The following is a 23,738-nucleotide window of genomic DNA, read 5'->3' on the forward strand; positions in this document are numbered from 1 at the left end:
CTATTCCAGTTGTCATGGTGAAAACCGGATCGTGCACTTTCTTTTTAATAAAAGCTTTGTTGTGTTTAAAGCAGCTTCACTGGATACTTTTCTGGACGGGCTGCCAAAATCAAATCCTCCTCAATTACTTCAAAACACATACATCTACAAACACATGGTGTAATAGAGTTTTAAACTGTTAAGAAGTTTGATTTTGTAAGATTTTCTTTCTCTGTTTACTTGTAATCACGTACATAGGCTACTTACTGGTGTGAAACGTATTTTAGCTCTTTATCTCAGTGTCAATACCATCAGGAGACCGCAGAGTGTCGTTATTATTTTTCTTTATACAGACAAGATCACTGGACTGGAAGATCCTGGGAGAGAAGCTCTCCGAGGGTTAAGTTCTTGTAATTCCTGCAAGGACACTGGGTCACTGCATTTCAACCCGACAAACGGAACATGCTTTGCATTGCTTTTCAAACTACGCCATCTAGCGGCTCTTCAATGAAATGGTGGGCATTGGAGCGGTTCATTTTTTTCTTGTAACTTGAGTTGAAAAAAAAAATGCCAAAAAACACTTCCTTTTTAAAATTCCTTTTATTTTATACAGAATTCTATTGTATATTTCCAAAGATGGTGACAGTTTCTGTTTTTACCATTTAATACAATTAGAGTTTTATCTTGCATTAGGTAGCTGTTAAATTGAATATCTGGAATGATCTATTTACAGAAAAAAAGAAAAAAAAAATCTTTTACATTTCTATTAAATTCATTTTGACAGTGTACTTTTAAACTCCCCCCCATACAAATTTTCACATTAATAATTGTGCTTGGTACAAAATATTTAGTTTACAACTTAACCTTGTTTAGCTTCATATCAATTACATGGGTCTGGGATTATTTACAAAGAAAGCTAGTTTGTGTCATGTGATCTGGTGTGGAGCCTCCAGCATTTCCATGAGGAAGGTGTCGATGGGCGTGTCTCCGATCAACTTGAAGAAGAAGAGGTGCTCTAGACACTTCAACCCAATGGAGCGGAGGGCTGGAAGGCGGAGCAATAGTTTGGCAAATCTGAAAAAAAAGGGAGAAGAACACTCAGTGGCTCCGTTTCCTACTGTTTTTAAGGCAGGCAACATAGAGGTGACATCAGGCACAGTGCCAGTTCAAAGACAGCGGAACATGCCGGGCCACAACTGTGAGGAAATGAAAAGACAAGCCTTTATTTCCTCTCTTTTAAACTTTGAAAAGACCTGCAGAGATGAAAGTCAGATAAAAGGGAAAAAAAATCCACAAAATCTTCTGACGGACTGGGCGGGGGTGTTTAGTGACATCAGGCGATAAGCACAGAGAGTGCACACTTTGTATATTGCACACACAATTTTAGATTGTTTTGGAAGGTAATGTAATGAATATTTTCACAGCCCACATAATGGGTATTCCTGCCTTCCATTTGTTCTCAGCATATATTTTCTACTTGTAATTTTTTTTTTTGTATTACAAATGATACTTCAGTAACACTTTCCATATTTTCTGCTGTTTTCACTCATTTCTGATAACTGCTAAACAGTTATCACTAAAAATAAAATTTGAAATTTCCTGAATTGTTTTAACATACGGTGAATTGAGATGTGAACACAGTTTTCTTTTACCATATATTCATACATGAAAAGTTAAAACAATTACATTACATTACAATTACATTAGTCTCACAAGGACACCTCCCTTTCTTTTTGTAAGCATCCATTAACACAACAAGGTCCCTTGCCATTTCTATGTGGGAGCGACTGACCCTTTGGTCTAGTCTTTATGGCCTGTTTCCCCTTTGCAGCATGAAGTACATCTTCAGAGAGTGTGTGTCTTGTATGCACCACAATGATCTGTGAAATTGCGCAGGTTGCTCTGTGACCAGATTTAATGATTTAATTCGGGGTTATGATCCCCACCTGCCAGGTTGTTCAGGGTATTTCTGTTTGGTGTAAGACTCCAGGGATGCATATACTTTCTCCCTCAGGCCCTCCACCTCGGCTGGATTCGACAAGCCCTTTGCATCTGCAAGACAGAGGTCATTTTCACTGTTTAAATTCAGTCACGTTCCGCATGGAGACATTACAGTGAGAAACCACAAGCCACACAGTTTATCAATGTAACAGAGACTCAGCGCAATTGAAACAGTACTGCTGATGACTGAAGCAGCCATATTTACATTCTCAATTATATGAGATGGATGGGGAAATAACATCACACTGTACAGTGGACATCAACAAAACGCAACGAAAACATTTTGTTTTGCACCCTCGGCTAATGTCCGAAAACTTATTCAAGCCCCCTCTCTCACTGCTGTAATGCACTGCTGCATTACTGCCTACCATGTTTGGCACCAAAGCTATGTATTTAGTCACTTGTGTTCTTTACTGTAAATCTGATATAATGGTGGTGTAAGCGCACTCACCTGGGTTGAAGAGGACGATGGCCCGGAGACAGCCCAGCTCTGTCTTATCCATTTGCATGTCTTTCATCTTAGACACCAGTTCTGTTAGGACTCTGCACAGAAAACAAGGAGGAGACAACCCTTTTCAATTCACTGATAAGAGTAATGCTGATACAGGAACTAGTAATTTGCATTTCTTTCTGATGTGCCCAGGACTTTCGCACAATATGGCATTACAAAGGGTGACACAGCATATCATACAACCAAGGTAAAACTTTTATCCAAAATTCTGCACTTGATTATTGTAAGACTTCAAAGCAAAGAACTTTTATAATATTTAGATTTACTTATGACTTGTAGGAAGACAAAGCAACAAAACTGTCATAGTTAAATACTTTCTCTATTACAGTACTTTTAAATGTGGCAGCTTTTACCATTTCCCGAAATGGCATAAAAAATGCTGACTCCCTTATGAAAAGGTTTTCATATGATAAAAACCTCCCTAAATATGAATAAATCTTACGTATACTTATCTAAATGTAGATATTACAGCACTCTCCATACTAACTGCTACCAGAGCTGGTAAGCCTGGAAAGCCATGTGACCCGGGTAAGAAGCAGGGGGAGGGGCTGGGCTAACCTGTCGAAGATGGAGCCCACGCCCGCACTATGGGCGCTGCTGCGGTGGACGTGCAGGCCAGTGGCCAGGAGGATCCCGTCTTTCACAGTGACCGAGCGGTGCGAGAACGAGGCGATGAGCAGCTCATTCCAGCCTTAAACACACACACACACACACAGTTAGTTAGACCAAGCACACACACACTCTAGAGTGTCCGACAGTGCTTGCATTACATCATTGTCATTTGCAGATGCTCCTATCCAGAGTGACTTAAATAGGTTACAATTTTACCCATTTACACAACTGGATATTTACTGAGACAATTTGAGGTTAAGTTCCTTGCTTAGTGGTAGAACAGTACTAGTGCCCCAGTGGGGAATCAAACCAGCAACCTTTCAGTTATGAGCTCTGCTCCTTACTACTACACCCACTGCTCAGTAGGTTAAGCCATAGTCATATAACATAGTAAGAACACCCCCTCACTCATGTTGGATCACTTCAATCTTCAACCTCAATTGTATCCCCGTATGAACTTGACACAAGTAGAGAGCCCTGCTTTGTGTTCAAACGCCTAATCCTGTCCACTTGTGAAGCACACAGTAAAAGACACAATTCGTGCTCAAAAGAAAACAAAAGATAATAAGTAGCCCTAAACAGCAATAGCAATATATAGCAATAAATGATTTTTAATCATAATAGCTGTAATTCTAAGTGTCTAGGAAACCAAAGAGTTTGGGTTCCGAGGATAGTATGGTTGCAAAGCTGAAACTTAAAGGAATTGACGGAAGGGCACCACCAGGAGTGGAGGCTGCGGCTCAATTTGACTCAGTACGGAAAACCTCACCCTGCCCAGACACGGACAGGATTGTCAGTTGTCACTGGACCTATGAAACAGAAAGCAAGGACTCCTTGGCTGGGATCTCAGTGGATTTGCGCACCTGCCCGTAGAAGTATGACCTGATCGTCCAGCGGCAGCTCAGAGAAATGCGGGATCCTCTTTGCCCACTCCACCAGGGTGAAGAGCTGCTTGTCTGCTGCTTGGCAAATGTTGGTGACGGGGTCGTTAGACTGTGGAAAAAGGAAATAGGTGTTACAGGGACACATCTGGGCAGGAGACCAGATGGGTCTGAAATAAGCATTTATATACAATACAATACAATGCAGCTTAAAACCCAGGCACAAACAATGTTAGTAATAATAACAACAGCAGCAGCAGCAATAATAATAATAATAATGAGTTATTATATATGATATGCAACATCAGTATATAATATAGAATATCAGTGTGGGGCAAAACAAAATAACAATTCAAAACTTACAGCAAGGATATGTCACCAAGTCAGCTTCGTGGATATTACATTGTTACAATTTCAAGTGTTCTGTCAGTGTCCAGGCTTTCAGTATGGCTTATAAACTAAGACATGAGGACAGCAGGGTTATCAGTGAGGCGCTCACCGAGTTGCCAGGACTGCCGTCCACGTAGGTCTCCGTCTTGGGCTCGACGGCCAGCTCTGCGTCCAGGATCTTGTCCACCGGCATGTCCTCGTTAAAGCTGCTGGTGGACTCCACCTCGTTTTCGCTCCTCTCCTTCCCTCGCTGTCTCTCCTCCTGCACCGCTGCACACACACAGACGCCATACCAATGCTTTATCTCACGGGTTCATCCTCAAGTCCATACACCGGATCTCGCAGCTCTCAACACCAACTCAACAGCAGATTCAAGTAAGAATGAACAAGCTTTGTCTATGGATATATAGTATGCAGAAAAAGGTCTTTAAGTCTTTTTCACCTGAAGAGCTGAAACCAGAAAACATCTAAAATCAAAGCTATTATGTGAGATTACGGCCATAAAAAACAACTGCCCGTGATATTCACAAGGGGCCACCTTAATGCAAAGAATGGAACACAGTCCATGATAAATAAGACCTTTCAGGACTAATTTAAATGGGTTTGGCAACAAAGCCACAAAGACAGGGAACTGGCTTTTGAGGCCAAACACATTCAAACAATTCAAAGGTAAATATGCACTCAAACAGCAAGTGGAGAGATCTCAGGGACAATAATAGCACAGTTCAGCTGTCAATATTTAACTTCAGTTAATCACAGAACAAGTGTGTAATGTATGACACATTCAATACAGCATATTAATGGTGGTTTCCTTAAAAGACAAAGCGTGTTCTGCGACTGGTACGACTGCCTAAACCTGTGTATAAAAAACTCGCAAGCATCTTCCACCTTCACTCCTTTTTGTATTCAAACCAGAACAGTCCATACACAGAGTCTGTATATGTACAGGAACACAGGAAATTGTATGAAGGCAATTTTCTGTAGAAAACAACAGAATTGTTTCACTGCAAATGCTGACTGTCTTGCTTTGACTTGTATTTATCTTCATGCTACTGAAAGCAGCCCAGGCCTGGTGTTGATTAGGACCCAGCTGGCGCACCTTCTCTCTTCATCCCCATGGCCAGACACTTCTGGTATCGGCAGTACTGGCACCGGTTGCGCTGCCGCTTGTCGATGAGGCATTCCTTGCTGTCCCGACACGTGTAGGTGAGGTCTTTTCTGATGGTCCTCTTGAAGAACCCTTTGCAGCCCTCACAGCTGTACACGCCATAGTGCTTCCCTGTGTCCACAGAGCAAACACCTCCATTTCAACAACCAATACTGTCAGAATGACAAGTACTTAAAAATATATGGTATTATACGGTGACTTTATGTGGTAGGATATACAGTACATGGACTGTGTACATGTCACTCAGGTCTGTTTGGTGATGATGATGACCTAACTTCTTATAGAGGGTGGAGGGGTTATTTAGGAGAGGAGAAGCGGCCTGTTACCTGAGGAGCGATCCCCACAGATGGCGCAGATGTGTTTGGACAGGGACCCTGGGCTGGTGCACTGGTAGTTGCTCATGTTTCCCAGGCCTGTGAGTCCAGGCGGAGGTTTGATGTCCTCTGTGCTGCTCACACTGTTCAGAGAATTCATCTGAGGAGGGAGAGAGGAGCAGAGAATAGTGTATCCCCCGGCCATGGCTCTCCACTCTCTTACACAAGCTGCTGTTGTTCCGCCAGTCCACAGTTACACAAGCAGTGCTTCTATAGATCATATGACCACCTATTCAAATGGAAAGGGAGTGACTGTTTACTTTCTATGTCGTACCTGCCCCCCCCCCCCCCCCCCCAACCACCACCACCACCACCACCACCACCACCACCACCACCACATGTAGTGTGTTTGCAGCAATGGGTGTGTGGAAAACAATAGGTTCACCATGTGACGAGCTGAAGTTCTACTGTCTGCCAGTAGGGGGAAGCAGCTTCATTGCAGATAAACCAGCTTCTGCATAAATAGCCAATGAACACGGGAAGCACCCTTGCTCTGTCGAACGCAGTTTAACAGCAGCTCACTATCTTTAGCATCCATGATCAGCTCTACCTGACAGACATCATTCTTTTCAGGCTAAATCTACATTCCACAAATGTCACAGTTAAATCATCAAGGTCAAAATGCAGATCAAATGTTTTTTCTCATGTCAAAAAATACAGGTGTAGCAGCCCTTAGTAATGTAAAAGCAGGTAAGATATAGGATGAAGTATAGACATAGAATACGCAACGCCTGCTACACAACATAATAAGATAACAGGGTTGAAGGGGTTGATGGGAAAGCTGTTCTGCTGAGAGTCCTTCTCACGCTGGTTTCTGTCACCAAGCACTGATGTGGGCCTTTGGTCAGCCACGGCAGACCTGAGACCATCCATTTCAGTAAGCCACACCAGACAGAAACTGCATATTTACGAAAGCAGGAAAACACCAGCATCCTGCGGAGGAGGAAAGTGAAAGCCGAGCTCTCACATCATGCCAAACACAATCTCCGTGCATTGTGTTCCCACGTTTCCATCTAACCGTTGACAGCTGACATACAATGTCAAAAGTGCTGAAACCTCCACTTGTTTTTCCGTGCTTACCAGCGTCTATTGGAAAAGGTACACCTTACAGCACAAGGAATATCAGGGAAAAATAAGAAAAGGGGGGGAGGGGCTGTGTGGATGAGCACGGCTGACCTACATACTGCAGCTGAAGTCCACGTGCTTCGTACTAAGCACATCAAAAGGACATTATAGATGCTCTGCTGAATACTTCATATAGTTTATTTACAGCATTCTCTATGGTCCTTATGGTTAGACTCCTGCTATGGCAAATAACACCATATGAGAAGGCTTCAGCTGTAACCTAAAGGATGTGCTGTGTGGAAGGGCTCTCGGTGTCTCTGAATTTTAGAAATGTGATCCGATGTCTTTTCGAAACAGTACAGTAATATTTCTCATCATTTAAGCAGAGGTTCTCTGGAGTGGAGAGTCATGCTTGATCAAGTCTCCCTCCTTTTGGCAGGGCTGTATTCAAGTAACCAAAGCCCTCTGGGTAAAGACCAGGGGAGAGACGCCATCACAATTAAGTGAGCATTCCATTGCTCGGTTTGGCTACTGTGAGTCAATGTTGCGTACATGACCGGCCCTTCAATCAAGGACAAGGAAAAAAAAAAGAAAAAGCATAGCCCATTTTATTATTTACTGAAACAGCCCATTAGAAAGAAGACATCTGCAAAACACAAAGCTCTATTTAGAAGGAGATAATTCATGTTAAGAGTAGTGCTGCAAGGTACTGTAGAGGGACCACCATGCTGCGGTTCCATTAGTTGACGGGCTGCTTTGTCCCATAGGTGCTCCCTGTCACTGCTCATTAGCGGGGACCCACTGACACGCTTCTCTCTGTACACAGAGTACACCGCGGAAGTCTTCAAAGCCTGAGCTTTTGAATCACACCAAAGAGGAGTCATGTCTACTGTCTAGAATTAATTAAATGCACCTTCTACTTTGAGTGGACTGTGTGCCGACAAAGACGGCTCAGATCCTCCGTGGGTGCGTACAGAGAGGTAAAAGCCTAATTTCAAAGAAAAGGCAAAGCAGGCAAACCAGCAGAATTCCAGCTGCATGGATGTAAACAAGGTTCTACATTCCACATCTGTGCCTCATTTCCTTATCTTATTTATTTATTTATCTTGCCGCGGGTGACTGCAGGTTCGATACCGCAGTCATTAGTTGAGTTTGATATCACGCATCAATCTTATGGGAACTGGGGGGGGGGGGGGTGCCTGTGCCGTGTGGGAATCTGCAGCTTAAAAACAGGAACGGAAGGGGAAGCCTTTACCCACAGCACGAGCTCCTACCTGTGGACTGTTCAACGCTCCGAAGTTGATTCCGGGCGTGGAGGGCAGGGACACGGAGGGAGACCCCAGCGAGGACGTGATGACGGAGTAGGGCGACGCCAGCCCGTTCATGGGGGAGCCCATTGTGCTCATGGGGGAGGGGAGGGGGCGCGAGGGGTTGATTGAAGTGCTGATGACGGAGGGGTGTCCCACCATGGAGTTCATCTGAGGCTGGGAGGGGGGCGAGCTCATGGGAATGGAGGAGTCTGCAAACACAAACACAACGGGGCAGGTTGACAGACAGGAACCAGCAGCAACGCGCCCACCGCACCAACAGGAACCGTTTCACAGGCTTCGAAAGATGCATTAATGAAATCGCATCCTATTATGATCAATAGTGGTTTGTTACCGCCTCACTTTCTCCATGTGATCACCCAGCTTGGTTTGACTTCCGTTGCTTATCTTGATGCAACAGTGAGTTCAGTGATCACGGGCCAACCTGCATGTCTGCTTAATCTACACAATGCGGGTACAGACCCATGCTGCCGTGGCTATTAGAAATGAATTGCCAAATGAACTTTGGGAGCTGCACAACCCTATACTTGTAGAATCAGAAATGATATAAATCAGAGGATGAGAAGAAACGTTAAACACTCTGTTACACAGAGATTGAACAATAACACAATCCTGCACTACACTACATCACTGGAACATCACTACACTGGAAACATCAACCATTCACACTGTATCTACAAGCAGGATGCGTTTAATACAAACTCATCATAAGTCAAAATGATTTCTAATTTTTTTCTCATAAAACCATACATAGGTAAAATGTGGATTCTGTTTAGACATCCCCAAAGTAAATTATCCATAAAACTCGCCGTCACCAGTGAAAAATTAAAACAACACAGGTCGGGGTCACGGTGGTCAGAGTCTCACCACTGAAAAAGGACATAAACTTGCATACCTCAGATACTACAGAGACAGCTTAAAGTAATGCGTGTGACTGTAAAACCTAACTTAGCATTATAAACTGGTCAGGAGCGGGGCTCGTAACCCAAGGGTTGCTGGGTCAATTCCCAGGTGGGCCACTGCTGTGGTACCTTTGGGCGACTTATCCCGAACTGCCACAGCAAATATACATATAAATTTGGTAAGTATAAATGGATATTATGTCAATACAAATTAAGTTAAGTCTATGTAAACTCTGGATAAGAGCCGCAGCTATGCAGATGTATATATCCATATATTTAAACTTCTATATTCAGTTAAAACCTTTCTTGTTATATAAATGATAGTCTTCTAATTCGGAATGTTTATAAGTTTGTGTGCAAATGCAAAACGACAGTTTGACATTTACATGGGCAAACATGCTTAAGGGACCTGTCAGTCAGCAGGGCAATGGGACCTTTGCATGTTGCAAGACTACAGCCCCTCAGAGCAGCTCGCACAAACACACAGCGCTCTCTCGATTTCCATTAGCGCGTGTGGCAGAGTGGCTCGGCCCGGACATTAACAGCCCCGCTGACCGGCGGCACCAGGAGGAACCTGCTGTCATAAACGCAGCCGAGCACATCAGGACGCTAATTCTACCCAATCCCTTTTCCGAAACAACGGATTTCTCTATCCATGACTCACTTCCTACCACATAATTATGGATCATCAGAAATGACAACATCTTTTCTTTGTTATGGCTCTGTATCAACAAGGTGTTTATCACGCTTTGCAATGACATGAGATATAAATGTTTTAATGGTTATAAAAAAACTAATTACAGTTGGGCTGGCCCAATTGTAATTTCTGTTCATAAAATCTACAACACGACCTAGGAACAGGCATCACAGAATGAATCACACTATTTCCCTACTTAAACATGTCTACTAGATGCATGTATGGAAATGCGTATTAATGTACTGGAAAAATAATAATTCCTTGTACATTGCTCCAAAACACGTTCAGTTTCACACCGAAATACAGTCTTCACAAAAACAAGGCAAATCACATTTCGTGGAGCTCTAATTCGTAACATAAGTCGTATGGACAGCATGGCCCAGTGCATAAACAACGGAAATGAGGTGCACTTGGTACAATTCACACACATATACATGTGCACACAACACTTACACACATGCATGTACACACACATGCATACACGCATACACACACACACGCACGCGCGCACAGGCACACATTCACAGGTGCGCGCTGCCGCGCACACACACACACACACATACACACACACACACACACACACACACACACACACACACTCGAGGGGACGCAGCCGTTCTCTGCCACTGCCCTCCTCTAAATGTCACATTCCAACATTCCAGCGGGGAGAAACACCTGCATGAGATTAGCAGGAGTGATGCAGCCACGCAGACACTCTCTCTGAGTTCTGTCTGCTCTTAAATTAAGTGATCAGTCTGCTTTCCAGCACAACATGAGCTGCTACATCCTGAGTGTTCCGGACAGGGTGCAGTACACAGCGTACACACTGCATAGCACTGGACCCGTATGTTCTCTACGGTGTGTCACTCCACACACTGCATAGAGCCTGAGCCCAGGGAGACCTCTGATGAAGGTCACTTTTTTTGCATTTGGTGGAGAGCCCAAAGGGGTATTTTTATTCAAAACAAATTACCATTTGAACCAAGCAGGTCCACCATACCTTCAGAGAAGTTCAAGCCTTAGAACTTGCAAGTTTGTCATGCGATGACCTTAATGTGTTTCAGTGTTCCATATTTGGCCATGGGAATTAATCTTGGAGACTTTCTTCTTCTTTGACTGTTCCTGTTTTTAGATATCACACAGCAACTGCGGCAATTGTGTTATATAAACACCAATTCTACCATGGTAAAATCAGAACATTACTGGCAGGTGAGACTTATTTACTTTGCTAATTACATTTTTAAGTATAATACTATGCTATTTGGGGCTACATTTTAAACATGTGCTTTGACTCCCGTGCCAATCAAACATTTCTTATGTTTCACTGAGACTGAAATGGATGACTTGAACATTAACAGCTGTTTGGCATTTGATTTAAGACTGTAAGGATTTTTAGCAATGCTCTGCTGTGTGAGAAAATGCACTGCCCAAAAACACCTCTGAAGGTTGTGAACACTTCGCCCTCCACCCCACCCGCGAGTTTACATAGGCAGAAGCACGCGCACTGAACTTTTCCAGCCAGGCCTTGGTGCACATGCGAGCGGGAGCTATGTCTGGATTTCACAGACGTTGTAGCCGAGCTCGCTGTCCGTCCAGCCAGACCGGGAGCCTCGGCTGAAAGGACAACTGACGCGGACAGCTATCCGTTAGGGAATCGGGCCAGCGCAGAACCAAAAGCTGCGTGGACAAAAATTCAGCGGGGCTAAATTCTTGTCGCAGTGACCGATGTTACAGAATAGATGGCGCATGGGCTCAATGGAGAGGGAATTTCCATGGCAAGGGTCCAAGCCAGTCACAAGCAGACGCATAAATCACCACCAGCAGCACACCGTTCTAAAACGAGCCACCCCCATCCTGAGTTATGCATTGACAAGATATGTCTTTTTATCTTTTTTTACAGGTAATTTCCAGAATACATCTTGACTTTCATGCCATGTGGAAACACGGCGATTGCAGATTCTTTTTATTGAACCCCTTACTTGGCAAGCCGTGTTACTTGTTACTTGTCTCCGAACTGTTAGGGAACGGAGTGAGTGAGATCCCATTTCACCAGCTGGCATGGTGGTACCGACACTTGAGTTATTATTAACCCAATGGCTAAGATACCGGCTCATGTTCGGGGAGACGATCTATATTAAACTATTAGTTATGTCTGACCTTGATTTCCAAACACTAGAAACTCACTGGTGACCTTTGACCATTGCAGTCCTAACTCAAAGGTCAAAAACACCATGTTCCTCTCCAGTTCAAAAGCAATCATATCAGTATTCATGGAAACCAAGATCTGCTACCTGAAACATTATCAATACTTTCCCTTTTTATCACTTAAAATACATATTGACACATGGCTTGTAAGGAATAAGATTTAAGGGAACAGTTTTTGAAATTTAGCTCAGTAAACATACTTGATTGTCTGAGAACAAAGTAATTAGATGATCCATAAAAGGCTCTTCAATAAATTCTAAGTACACCTAAACTAATGCTTTTGTTTCATTTTCACAAGTTTAAAGCACAACTTAAACATACTCAGATGACGAATAAATAAAAGATATTAAATGATGAATATTTATACACAGGAAAAAATAAAGCAGGATTGCTGTTTTTTGGGAACATTTGGAACTACTACAAAAGGACAGAACAGCATGCACAGCAGAGCCAGCAATAACTTCATATAAATATTAACACATTTCAGTGGTGCATTAACACATGCATTCGGAGAATCTGCATGTCAAAGTGTTCACCTTCAGCGGCAACAGCACCGCAGCAATAAGCAAAATTAAATACATTTAAAAAGTTCAACCACTTACTGTTCTTTGATGAAAACAAATGCTATCATTGAACACTTGGAGCTCACCCGTGCTGCTGTAATTCAATAAGCCTGTGCCCCAGAAACTAATAATATCTAATGTCTTCAGCCCTGGAGGAGAGAGAACAGTGGCAGTAGGACACGCTCCCTCGTACTTACCCCACTTACCCTCGGTTAGAGAGCTGCAGATAACTCATAAATACACAGCCCTAACGCCGCTTTTTTGTTAAAACAAGTGCATTTTAAAACAATTATGGGAATGAAGACAGAACTGATTAGATGGATTTCCAGTTTGGAACCCTTTAATTTACCACCACATGTTAATACCACTACAGGGGGAGGCCCAGCTCCTGGCAGTCACTTCCCCCATGTCGCCCCCCCCAAATGCATTAATTTCTACCCGAAATGAGGTTGATGTCTGATCAATCGTGGCAGTAAATCTTCTTATCCCTGGTAAGTATCCCCAACGAGTTTATCTACCGGCAGGCCAGCTGTCTCAAGTGGGGGGAAGCATTGTTCCAGTAGAAGACAGCCTCCTCCCTAAGTCCCAGGACTGAGGACATTAAACCAGACCTGATTACACATGCCCCTCTAATCCCCCCCCCCCCCCCCCCCCCCTGCCGGACAAGCTGGTAACATTATATCATAAAACATAACTGCGACTCCTGCATCTTCATATTGCTCCTCAGGTGCTATGCATTGAAAAGGCCAAAAGCAGTGCATGTATTGCGTCATGCAAGCAACGTCAAAAACATGTCAGAGATTCATGAGAACACTCTTGAGTTTTACAAGGCAGCATTGCAACTCTAGGAATGTAGTTAATGTTCAGAACTGAGGGACTGCTCTGCTTGGTGTTTATCTCCCCAGGTGCTGTAAGGTCATGGTTAGTCTGTCTGGTCTGGTTGCACCAAAGATCTCTGTGATAAAACTGGGCCTAATTATATATATTTAAGGTAATGGACCAGTTAGTTAAAATCCCACATGGAACACTGTTGTTGAATCCTTAAGCAAGCATAGTTATCCAAAGCTGTCTAAGTAAATGAACGAATGGTTGAGTATACAATATAACCTACCTAATAAGAAAACCTGCTATGGAACCCTATAAAACTAAGATGAAACACACAAAAAAACAAGTACCACTAAGAAATCATACATTTACTAATCAATTAAATCAATGTGCAAAATTATAGTTGTTCTCATAATTATCATTGTTGTATTATTACCAACAGCAGCCTATCTTCCTTGTTTATTATTACTGGGTATTATTATTTTTAATTTCCAAGGCAGGGTGGCTTTAAGCCTACTGTTCTTCTAAGGATTATTATTATCATCAGGCATCTAAGCCAGACCATCTGGAGACCTGACGATCCAATTAATATTTTTCTTCTTTTTCTTCTTCTTTACTAACATCATTATTGTTGTTATTGCTATTATTAACATTGTTAGTATCTACAAATCTTAATTCTAAGCTGCATGAAGTTGTAAATCCTGTAAACAGTAAATACAGCCCTGTAAAGTTGCTATGCTCTCTAAGCACCACCTAAAGCATACTCGGTCTCACATGATGCAATTCTAAACAACTGCTTTCCATGGCTAAGTCTGTTGAACTGTCCTTAATTTGTACAGTATGCCAGTCAATGAAAGACTGGACTGAGCTTCAGGTTGGAGCATTTGTGTTTAAAGAGGATTTTGCCATCTTAGCCTAGCCATTGTTCTTATTTAATCACACACTCATGCATGAAGAACTGGCCCTGAAACAGCTCAGATTAAAGCACAACTCCCACTTTAAACTGTAGACGTAAACTGAAAGTCAGGAAACTGCTGGATTTTATATACATACACTACAATCATTATAACATAAATAAAAAAGAAAGACTGATTCTCTGTTACAGGTGGGGACAAAGGCAGGTTTGTGTCATTCTACAGGAAAAAATGTGGCTAAAATGTTCAAATAATTACAGCAGTGTTTCCCAAACCTCTCCTGGAGGACCACTTGTCCTGCAAGTTTGTTGTTGATCATTTGAATCAGCTGTGTTGGAGCAGGGAGAGATCTAAAACATGCAGGTGGGAAACACTGAATTACAGGATTGTTTTATTGGCACATGACCTGGGTTCCCAAATAAAACAAAGATTGAATTGATCATTAGGCTGTTTCAGAAGAGAGGTGAGCTAATCCTGATATATCTGAGAGGCAACAAACATTTCAGTCCAAAGATAAGGCTCACTGCAAATAATGACAAAAGCAAACAAATGGCAACCTAAACATTCTGAACTGGTGGCTGCGGGAGCCTCCTCTTCCAGTTTTCAGAAAGGCTGAAGGCTCACATTGTGGGGGGAGGAGGCTCATCTATGTGCAGGTAAAACCACAGCACCCACCGGCGCAAATGCACGGGAAACAAACCTCCACCCCCACCCCACCCCCGCCTCCATTCCTGGTCACTCTACTGGCACACGCACCCACAACTGTGACATCAGACCGGTGGGCCCGCTCCCCTGCCCCACAGTGACCTGGCCTCGTGCTGTCGCCTCTGCGGCGCGCCCACAACGCTACCCGCAGAGAATAACATGAGAGCACAGGCGCGGGCAGCTGTGTTCCAACCGCAGAGGATGCCAGCGCTAATTGGTAACGAAAGCCCACGATCCTCCTTGCTGCTAGGGGAGTCACAGAGCTCTCCCTTCCCAGAGAGTTCCCTCACTCTCTGTTCTTCTTTGTTCAGAATTCTGACAGCAGTGCATTTAAAAACTAAAGGTTAGCAACGTCAGGGACAATTTTTAAACTCAATAAAAGCAGTTGAAATGAAACCACATAGGAAGTGGCATAACGGGGGTGAACTGCAGGCTTCTGAATTTAGCTTTGAAGTCCTTGACAAATAGCATTACCTTCAAAAGTTATGAGGGCAGTGCCTGTCAATACTTTATTTTAAGAGTAGGCGTGCTGTCTTTTATAAGTTAGTCAGTGAAACGAGGGGCAACACAAGCACACGACATTAAACAAGGATGGGCAGGCAGATTCCTGCTAATTAGGCCCACAGCTTAAGCAGGTCATGAGTCAGAGTGCTGCAAAGCCTCCATTAGCTCTTCACACCACAACTGGCAATGTGGAGGTAAACCTGCACTGAGGAACCAGAGCAGGAGCATGGGATCAAGCTGACAGCGTCTATCACCAACCAGGAAACAGGAACCGACTATCACCAACCAGGAAACAGGAACCGACTATCACCAACCAGGAGACAGGAACTCCCCATGGAATGGCTCCGCCTTGCGGGCAGAGCAGAGAGTGGAGACTCCACAGTGGGCTGAGGGCACTGTGTTACACTTACCTACTGCGGCTTCACCACCTGAGGCTTTCAAATGCACACACTGAGCATGGCGACTCTGACCAAGTCACATGATTGCTTGTGACAGTGTTAGTGTTCAGCGTAACTGCTACCACAACTGGTCAGCCTTTCTCTAGATTCTGAGAACTTCAATTTTCCACTCCACTCAGGTATTACTTTTACATTTACATTTATTCATTTGGCAGATGCTTTCATCCAAAGCGATTTACAAGTGAGGTAGAGTACAACACAAGCGATAAACCATAAGGAGTCAGCAATATTAGAAGCACTGCATGACCAGGTTTCAATGGTTGGCCAGACAAGGTACAAGATAGCTGGTAGAGATAACGAATGCACTAAACCATTAGATTACATTTTTATAGTTTAGTAGGAAACAGTTTTGAGACATGAGGAATTCCCTCAGGGGGTAGTGTTTCAGGTGCTCAGGTGAGAGCCGAAGAGCTGCGTCTTCAGATGTTTCTTAAGGACAGAGGGGGACTCAGCACTTTTGTAAAGTGAGAGTAATTTGTCAGTGACAACAGACTCCAAGTGTGTTACTTTAGGCTTAGAGTGGAGTGATATGGAGATACAGACCAACAGGACCAAAATGGACCAGGCCAGACATGTGCTCTATTTCAAATTCACACAGACACCTGCCTTTGTTTGTGGCAGGACATATTCACCATATATGCTGCGGTAAAACACAGGTGCATCCTTCAACAGCTGTATTTTACAACATATGAACTCCAGTGGAAGGAGGATTTTTAATAGGAAAAGCCTTTCACAACTGACAGAGCACCTGCACAGTCAAAATGTGGGGCAACAGACTACGGTTTCCTGGTTCAGTAACTCCATTTAATGTAAAAGCAAGATGGGTTGAGAAGACAAAGAAGACAAACCCAACGATTAAGCTTCACCTGGGTCCCTCTGTCATTTGTATCTATAATTACATTCAGAGCTGTGGACTTCCACCATTCATCAGAACCAGTCCCTTGGAGGGAGTTGGGACCACAGCCAGCACTGAGCACACTCACTCCAAACACTACAGTACATCAACATAATGGGAAGCCACTCGTTTATTAATTACCGACAGGGAGAAACGATACAAATTAAGTGGCTAGACACACCAAAAACATGACAAATCACTTTCTAGGGAGAGCAGGTACCTTTCTGTAACAAATCTGCATTTACTGTTCACTGTTCATAGTGTTCACCCTACGACATGACACAAAGACTCTTGCTGCATAGAGTAAGACAACATCACACACGGACAACAAGAGCAAAAAGAGACTTTATGTGAGAAAAACAACCATTCACAAACTGGTGATCAGCTGTATGTTGTGAACCTGTTGTGAATACTGAAACAGATAGTGCTGAAATTACAGGTCACATATTACAAAGTGGACGTATTTTATCTGGAAAACAGTGAGCGGTCAAGATGGAAAGTCTATTACAATGTTTCGATCAACAAAAAAATACCAGTTACAATAGTTCATCATTGCCATTTTCATATTGGTAATGCCATGTCTCTCCCATAGTACAAAATGTAACTTAGTAAGAGGAGTAATGGTAGAAAAAAAATAACTACACAATACAGATAGCGCTAATATGCCTTTAAAAACAGAAAAAGCTGAAAACCAAAATTCCAAAACAAAAAGGACACAATCTGTAGCCCTGTAGAATCAACATACCGCATGTGAAAGCGACACAAATCTACGCCGTAGGCGAAGGCCACGGGTTGACACGCGGGTTCTACTCACAGTGTCTGTAGCTGCTGGCATCTTCAGCGGGACTGCTGCCGCCGGGGGAGTCACCAGGGTGCCACATGGCAAGAGAGGCCCCTCAAAACACCCCGCACCTCCTGCAGACCGACCCTGTGACACCCAAAAGCGGACACAGGCGAGAGAAGCAGTGGGGAGGGGCGGGGTGGGGGGATGGGGGGGGGGAGCGGAGACCGCGCCCTTTACTGGATTATGGAGATTATCTTCAGATCAGTCCAGGAGGAACAGTGCATTGCCACAGATCAGCTTATTTTTCAGCAGGCTAAGGGGTGTCAGTAAAACTATCTGGTCAGGAACACCTGTCATGTCAGGGGCATGTGTTTTTTTTAAGAGGCTAAACAAGTCTGTTACCCCTTCCATGATTTGCAGCTACAAAACTGACAGATTATTACCCATATCTATATACTACCAACAGCCAAAATATATACTGAGTAAAGCTTTGGCTTCTGTCTCACAGTAAACTGGGTGCTGAAATGTAAACTGCTATTTGGAGATAGGATTAGACAAGCAATAACTGAATCCAGGCCCTCTTTTGTAGACATGAATGGTTTTTCTTGTTTCTGATATCCCTGAGCTGGCTGGCTATAACTGGACCAGACAAACTGCAGTACATTCATGCAGAGGACTGTAGCTCTAAACATTACGTATTGCAAGTTATCTAATGGTGCACACATTCACAATCACTGGGTCTATTAAATGTACTCTCAGAATAATAACAAATTCTCTAAAATTAAAACAAAAAAAACATGGTAAGCATGTTATAATTCTAGATATTGTAGGGTCATACATTAGTTAAGTAAGCAACGCAATTGTCATATTACCATTGTCAATACATATCGTTTTCACTCCAGTCTGGGGTTACAATAGGCGAAGGACCTGAGGCTGTTTGCAATGGATGTTATCTGGCTAGGTCACAAAAAATGAAGACCTTCAGAATCAGGATGTACACACAAAAGGTGCACAGACAGATAACCAGCAAGGTGTCATGTGGATGCTGGCCAGGAACAGCCAAATATTGTGTGGCTGTTCAAGGTGTAACACAATCTCCCTGGTGAATCCCTTCATTAACGATGGATAAAAAGGCGCTTTCAACAGCAAGAGGACAAACACAGGCTTTGTATTAAAGAACATCATTAAACAACACTTAATGAAAGATGAGCCACCATTTCAAAAACACCAGCATTATCTGAGCACTTGGTGATTAGACCTCAAGAGAAAGCATAAAAAGCACTGAGGCATCACAGACATACTCATTTCAGACTCAAATCGTTCCTAACATCCCAGCAGCAAAATATTACTGGACATCTTGAAATAATACCAATAACATTTAAAATAACACCAGCTCTAACATGCCAGGCAATAATAGTGCCCACAATAGGCTATAATGGCTCATATAAAAATGCACAGAATAAGTTATCAGGGTGTACAAATATATACTGTAATAGCCTTTGTGTAAGAGTACTTTACCACAGCCCTATTTAAATTCACTATTAACAGTTCTTTCTTTTCTTTTAGTCAAAGGAAAGAGCAGCATTGCAATTGGCAACACGTGACACTTGCAAGTGACACTATAAGTTGCAGCAGGGTTATCAAACTATCCTTTCTTTAAATACATGGCACTCATTATTCCCATTGCATTTTGCACTCTCCGAAAAGAAGTGAAAAACATGTAACTATAATGCCAAGGAGAAATAAATGAAAACACTAGGGAAATACCAGGAAGAGGCCAAACCCAGTTGTACACTGAGACAAAACCCAGCCTTACAGTGAGAAGAAATGCAACCTTACAAAGACACTGTACAAAGCCTTACAGTGAGGCTAAACCCTGTCTTACAGCAAGACTAAACACAGCCTTACAGTAAGACTAAACCCAGTCTTACAGTGTGATCACACCACACAATGTGACAGAGAGCATGACTGTACTGTGTCCATGATGAAACTAATGGAACACAATTAATTTGGTGGACTTCCTAAGCCTGAAGGCTTACTGTGACATTAAAGAGCAATACAGAATGCATGATCAAGAGAGTACAACGAAACAGTGTTCTGAATGCTTAAAATAGACATTTTATGCGCTTGATTTGACAAATAATGGCGGTGTTAATGAACTGACTTAAATACACTTTGATAATATTCAATGTTAATTAAATACTGATGCTACGTGGTTTTCAAGAGGCGACTGTGACCAAAATAAACAGGTTTGGACACGTGAATTACACTGCACCCTTATCTATCCAACTAGGGTCAATCTATTTAAAATCAATTGGGATTTGTCAAGGCCAACTCACATTTTCAAAGGTCATAAATGCACTTACGTTGTACATGAAATAATTTTTAAAAAATGGGACAAGTAATTTTTTTTCCATTTTGTACTTACCCAGACTTTAAGACTTTTTAATCCAAACATAATGCAAGCAAAATATAAAAATCAAATCAAGGCTTTTCTCATGCATCTACGTTTGTAAAAAAAAAAAAAAATGTTGAATTTAATTGAATGTAATTCTTCAATTTTCAGAAATCGGAAACTCAAATTTAGCACTCTTGATTTTGGTCACATCCTAAACACCTCTGAAGATACAACTGAACAAAATCTACTTAAATAGTTAAAATCACCAGGAAAATATGTTTACACTTTCATGAATATATTAAGGTCATACCAGAGTCAAGTGATTTTCCCCAAAATTACCTATTGCTCTTTTTATTACTAATTAGCCATCATCACAAATTTTGTGGTTACAATTACACAGGAAACTCTTGATTTGAAATACACATTTTTTAAATAAGTGCCTGACCTGCCCTTGTTATGCTATTTACACCACTGTGACCCACCCCAAATGCTATTAGCAATACTTATATGGCAGCTGTGTATAATGAACAGACTTCATCATACTCGGAAAAATATGTAAATCCTGGAATTTAACAATTATTGCCTTCCACTTTCTTTGTGACTTATTGGCTACCTGGGTCAAAACTGGGGTTGGCAGCGACCCACCTAATGGAGTATTCTACTCTGGGTCGATCAGACACAGCAGGAGCCAAGACACAAGCCATTTACAAGAGCAAAGCTGGAATTACATCAAGGAGTTCACCCACTCACTAATTACTAATTACAGAACATTAGCTGAGCCCCCACCCCCAACAATAATACCAAAAACATTTAGTAACATTTCAAAGGAAAACATTCAAAACAATTAGAGTAGACATTTGTTAGAAACCACTCATAAATGAAAAAAGTGTGTTCTCAAATTGTATATATGAATAAATATAAAGAAAACCTGCCTTTTCCAATAAGTAGGCTACAATGCCACTCCCCCTCCAGATATATTCAGAGGACCCATCTTATTTTACCTACATAATAAATGGGCTCATTTGACAAAGTAACCACCAGGGACTACCACCATTTACTATGCAGCAAGAGTGAACATTAGTGTTTTTCTTCTTTTACAAACAACATATATTCCCAGTACGTCCACACATACATTACTCTTGCAAAAACAAATGATACTGCCAGATGCTTTCAGGATATCATTTAGTAACTGTACACTGTAATGTATAATCAAAAGGGAATGAAAAATATCAATAATGGCCACAAGCAGATCTGTTGTGATCATCCGTTTCCTTTTTCAATCAAGTAGTTAAGACTTCAGGCCTGTACGCTGAAAGAACATCACAACCACAGTTCCCACATTTCACACAAATTTCAGACTGTTTTCAGAAAATTCACACAATCTGGTTGTAATTTACAGTTTAATTACTGTCAGACACAAACACTAACATTGCTGCAACTCACAGCAGTATAGTCCCTTGACAACAGGTCTAATTTGTTTTGTATTATATCGTTCCTATAATCACTAGGGAGCAAGGTTTAAAACAACAATCCTCAGAAAATGAGACAGGGCTGCACAGGCCTTCGGGTCTTCAAACAAAAGCAGGAAAATTATTGACAATAAGAGGCCAAAGTCCAGAGTATCACTGTCAGACACCACTGAGATGAACCAATCAGACGAATGCCACCAGTCTCGGCTGTCATCTAAAAAGCTCTGTGCACAAACACCACATTTCAGTTTCCACTCTGGAAAGACAAAAACTGGAAAATAAAATGACTTACTCAGAAAGATGTGTGCCACTGAAATATTGCAGCAACACAACAGCGCACTTCACGCATAGAGGGACCGAGAGATATCCACAGCAATTATTAATCACATTTAAAGATATGGCATATACACAAGCTTTATTTAATTTTCACTGGACGTTGGTTAGGAATTTTAAGATTAAAGTTTGACAAAATAAAGATGCCAGTCACAGAATCTTGAAACTGGGTGAAATGATCACCAATTTAACAAACAGAAGCCTTTAAAAATACACTTAATCTATAATAATTTACAGGGTTTGAAATTTAAAAGCCATCAATCACAACAGAGGTCTGTGAATCAAATTACCATACTTAAAGATGTCCTTTGCAACATAAACCCTTTTTTATGTCTTGCTGAAGTGAGTTGTTGCATTGGGTGCGTACAAGATCTGATTTTCAGTTGTTCCTCTTAACACATTTGATCGTCTATATCTACTGCGTGCAACGCTGTAAAAGGTGTTGAAATACGGGGAATTATATAATTCAATAATGGAAACAGCAGCAAATTAATACAAGTACTTATAGATACAGAAACCTCATTACTCCTGTAAGCAGTTTTATTTAAGTTTCGGCCGGAATATATTCTATCTAGCGATACATTTTTGTGTATTTTTCTTTACATTTATACGTATAGCCTATATGACCAAAGAAAATTTTTGCAGACGATTCTGAGATAAAACCATGAGTCGCACACTTATAACATAAGCATATATCCAGGATAACACTTATTCTTATAGTAATATGAGAATCCTGTTTTTCCCATTAAAAAGTCCCCTTCTTAGACTTGCGCCAAAACAAAAAAGCCTCTTTAATCCCAATGGAATTGAGTGCGTAATTGTTTGCGTGTAAGATCTAATTGCACCCAGACTTTGCTGATCTGGAATAGGTACGCTATGTAGCTACAGCAGGAATTACACGGAACCTCGAATCAAAATCAGTAATTAGTTCGTTACACATCGGCTTCGACCTCTGCGGTCCCACTCGCGGTGGTCAGTTGCCTATATGTTAAAGTCCCTCGGGGACTTGACTAGAAATTTCACTTCCTTCTACAAGTATATGTTGTCCCCTGTGGACTACCATTCCAGACTCATAAATAGCGGTTCGGATACAAACAGTTGAGCAAGAGACGGGCTAGAAAGGGCCATAAATTACATAACCGCAATTAAAGTGCCAACCCCTGACCCTGTCTGAGAGGGAGAATCATGATCACCTGACTTTTTGCATTGGCAGAGCCTTCCTGTCAATAAACATTACCGCGAGACAAGTGCTAACTAAACAGATAACATGCCCGGTGGATTTACATGCCGTCTAAAGTTCGCTGGTGGTATACAGTTCGCTAAACTGTGGAAAAAATACGCCATGTATGCAAACACATGCGACTAAAAAAGTCAACATACAAATAGCTCGAATAAAACAGTTGCACGTGAGATAAAACATTACCTAAAAAAAGAGAAAACACTTACTGAGGTGTAGATAAGGGTCATTATTATCCATAGCGTATGAGTTATTGCCGTGTCGTTTTCCTAGGGTTGCTGTAGCCGCGCCGTCACAGACAGCAGCATCTCTCCGAATTCCTCTCCCCGGCCCGACTGAACTCTCACTGCTACAACAACGCTGGCATACGCTGGGGGCCCTGCTAAGGGGGTGGCGATAGCTGAGATTCTCCCAATGACAACATTATTCAGTATCAGAGAGCGTACGTGAGCAGACGGAGCGGTCAATGCATACTGTTGCCGACAAACAAAACAGAAAATAAGCAATTTTTGCGAATAAAGAAAAAAAAAGAAAATTCAA

General features: G+C 42.1%; 1 protein-coding gene across 2 annotated transcripts; it reads right to left on the minus strand.

Moving 5' to 3' along the window:
- Nucleotides 1-648: 648 nt before the first annotated feature.
- rxrgb (retinoid X receptor, gamma b) lies at nt 649-23,738 on the minus strand. 2 transcript variants are annotated; one of them, XM_036520935.1, is made up of 11 exons: nt 23,408-23,738; nt 17,792-17,905; nt 8,256-8,500; nt 5,869-6,016; nt 5,474-5,653; nt 4,484-4,644; nt 3,967-4,096; nt 3,050-3,182; nt 2,432-2,523; nt 1,926-2,031; nt 649-1,053 (listed from the first exon to the last, which is right to left on the minus strand). In XM_036520935.1, the coding sequence occupies exons 2-11, from the start codon at nt 17,856-17,858 to the stop codon at nt 906-908; spliced, it is 1,410 nt and encodes a 469-aa protein (XP_036376828.1). In that variant the 5' UTR covers nt 17,859-17,905; nt 23,408-23,738; the 3' UTR covers nt 649-905. The 2 variants fall into 2 exon arrangements, with proteins under 2 accessions (XP_036376828.1, XP_036376829.1); XM_036520936.1 differs by lacking the exon at nt 17,792-17,905 and having other exon boundaries at nt 650-1,053.

The sequence above is a fragment of the Megalops cyprinoides genome, chromosome 2 (genome assembly GCF_013368585.1).
Source record: "Megalops cyprinoides isolate fMegCyp1 chromosome 2, fMegCyp1.pri, whole genome shotgun sequence".
Classification (NCBI taxonomy): Eukaryota; Metazoa; Chordata; class Actinopteri; order Elopiformes; family Megalopidae; genus Megalops; species Megalops cyprinoides.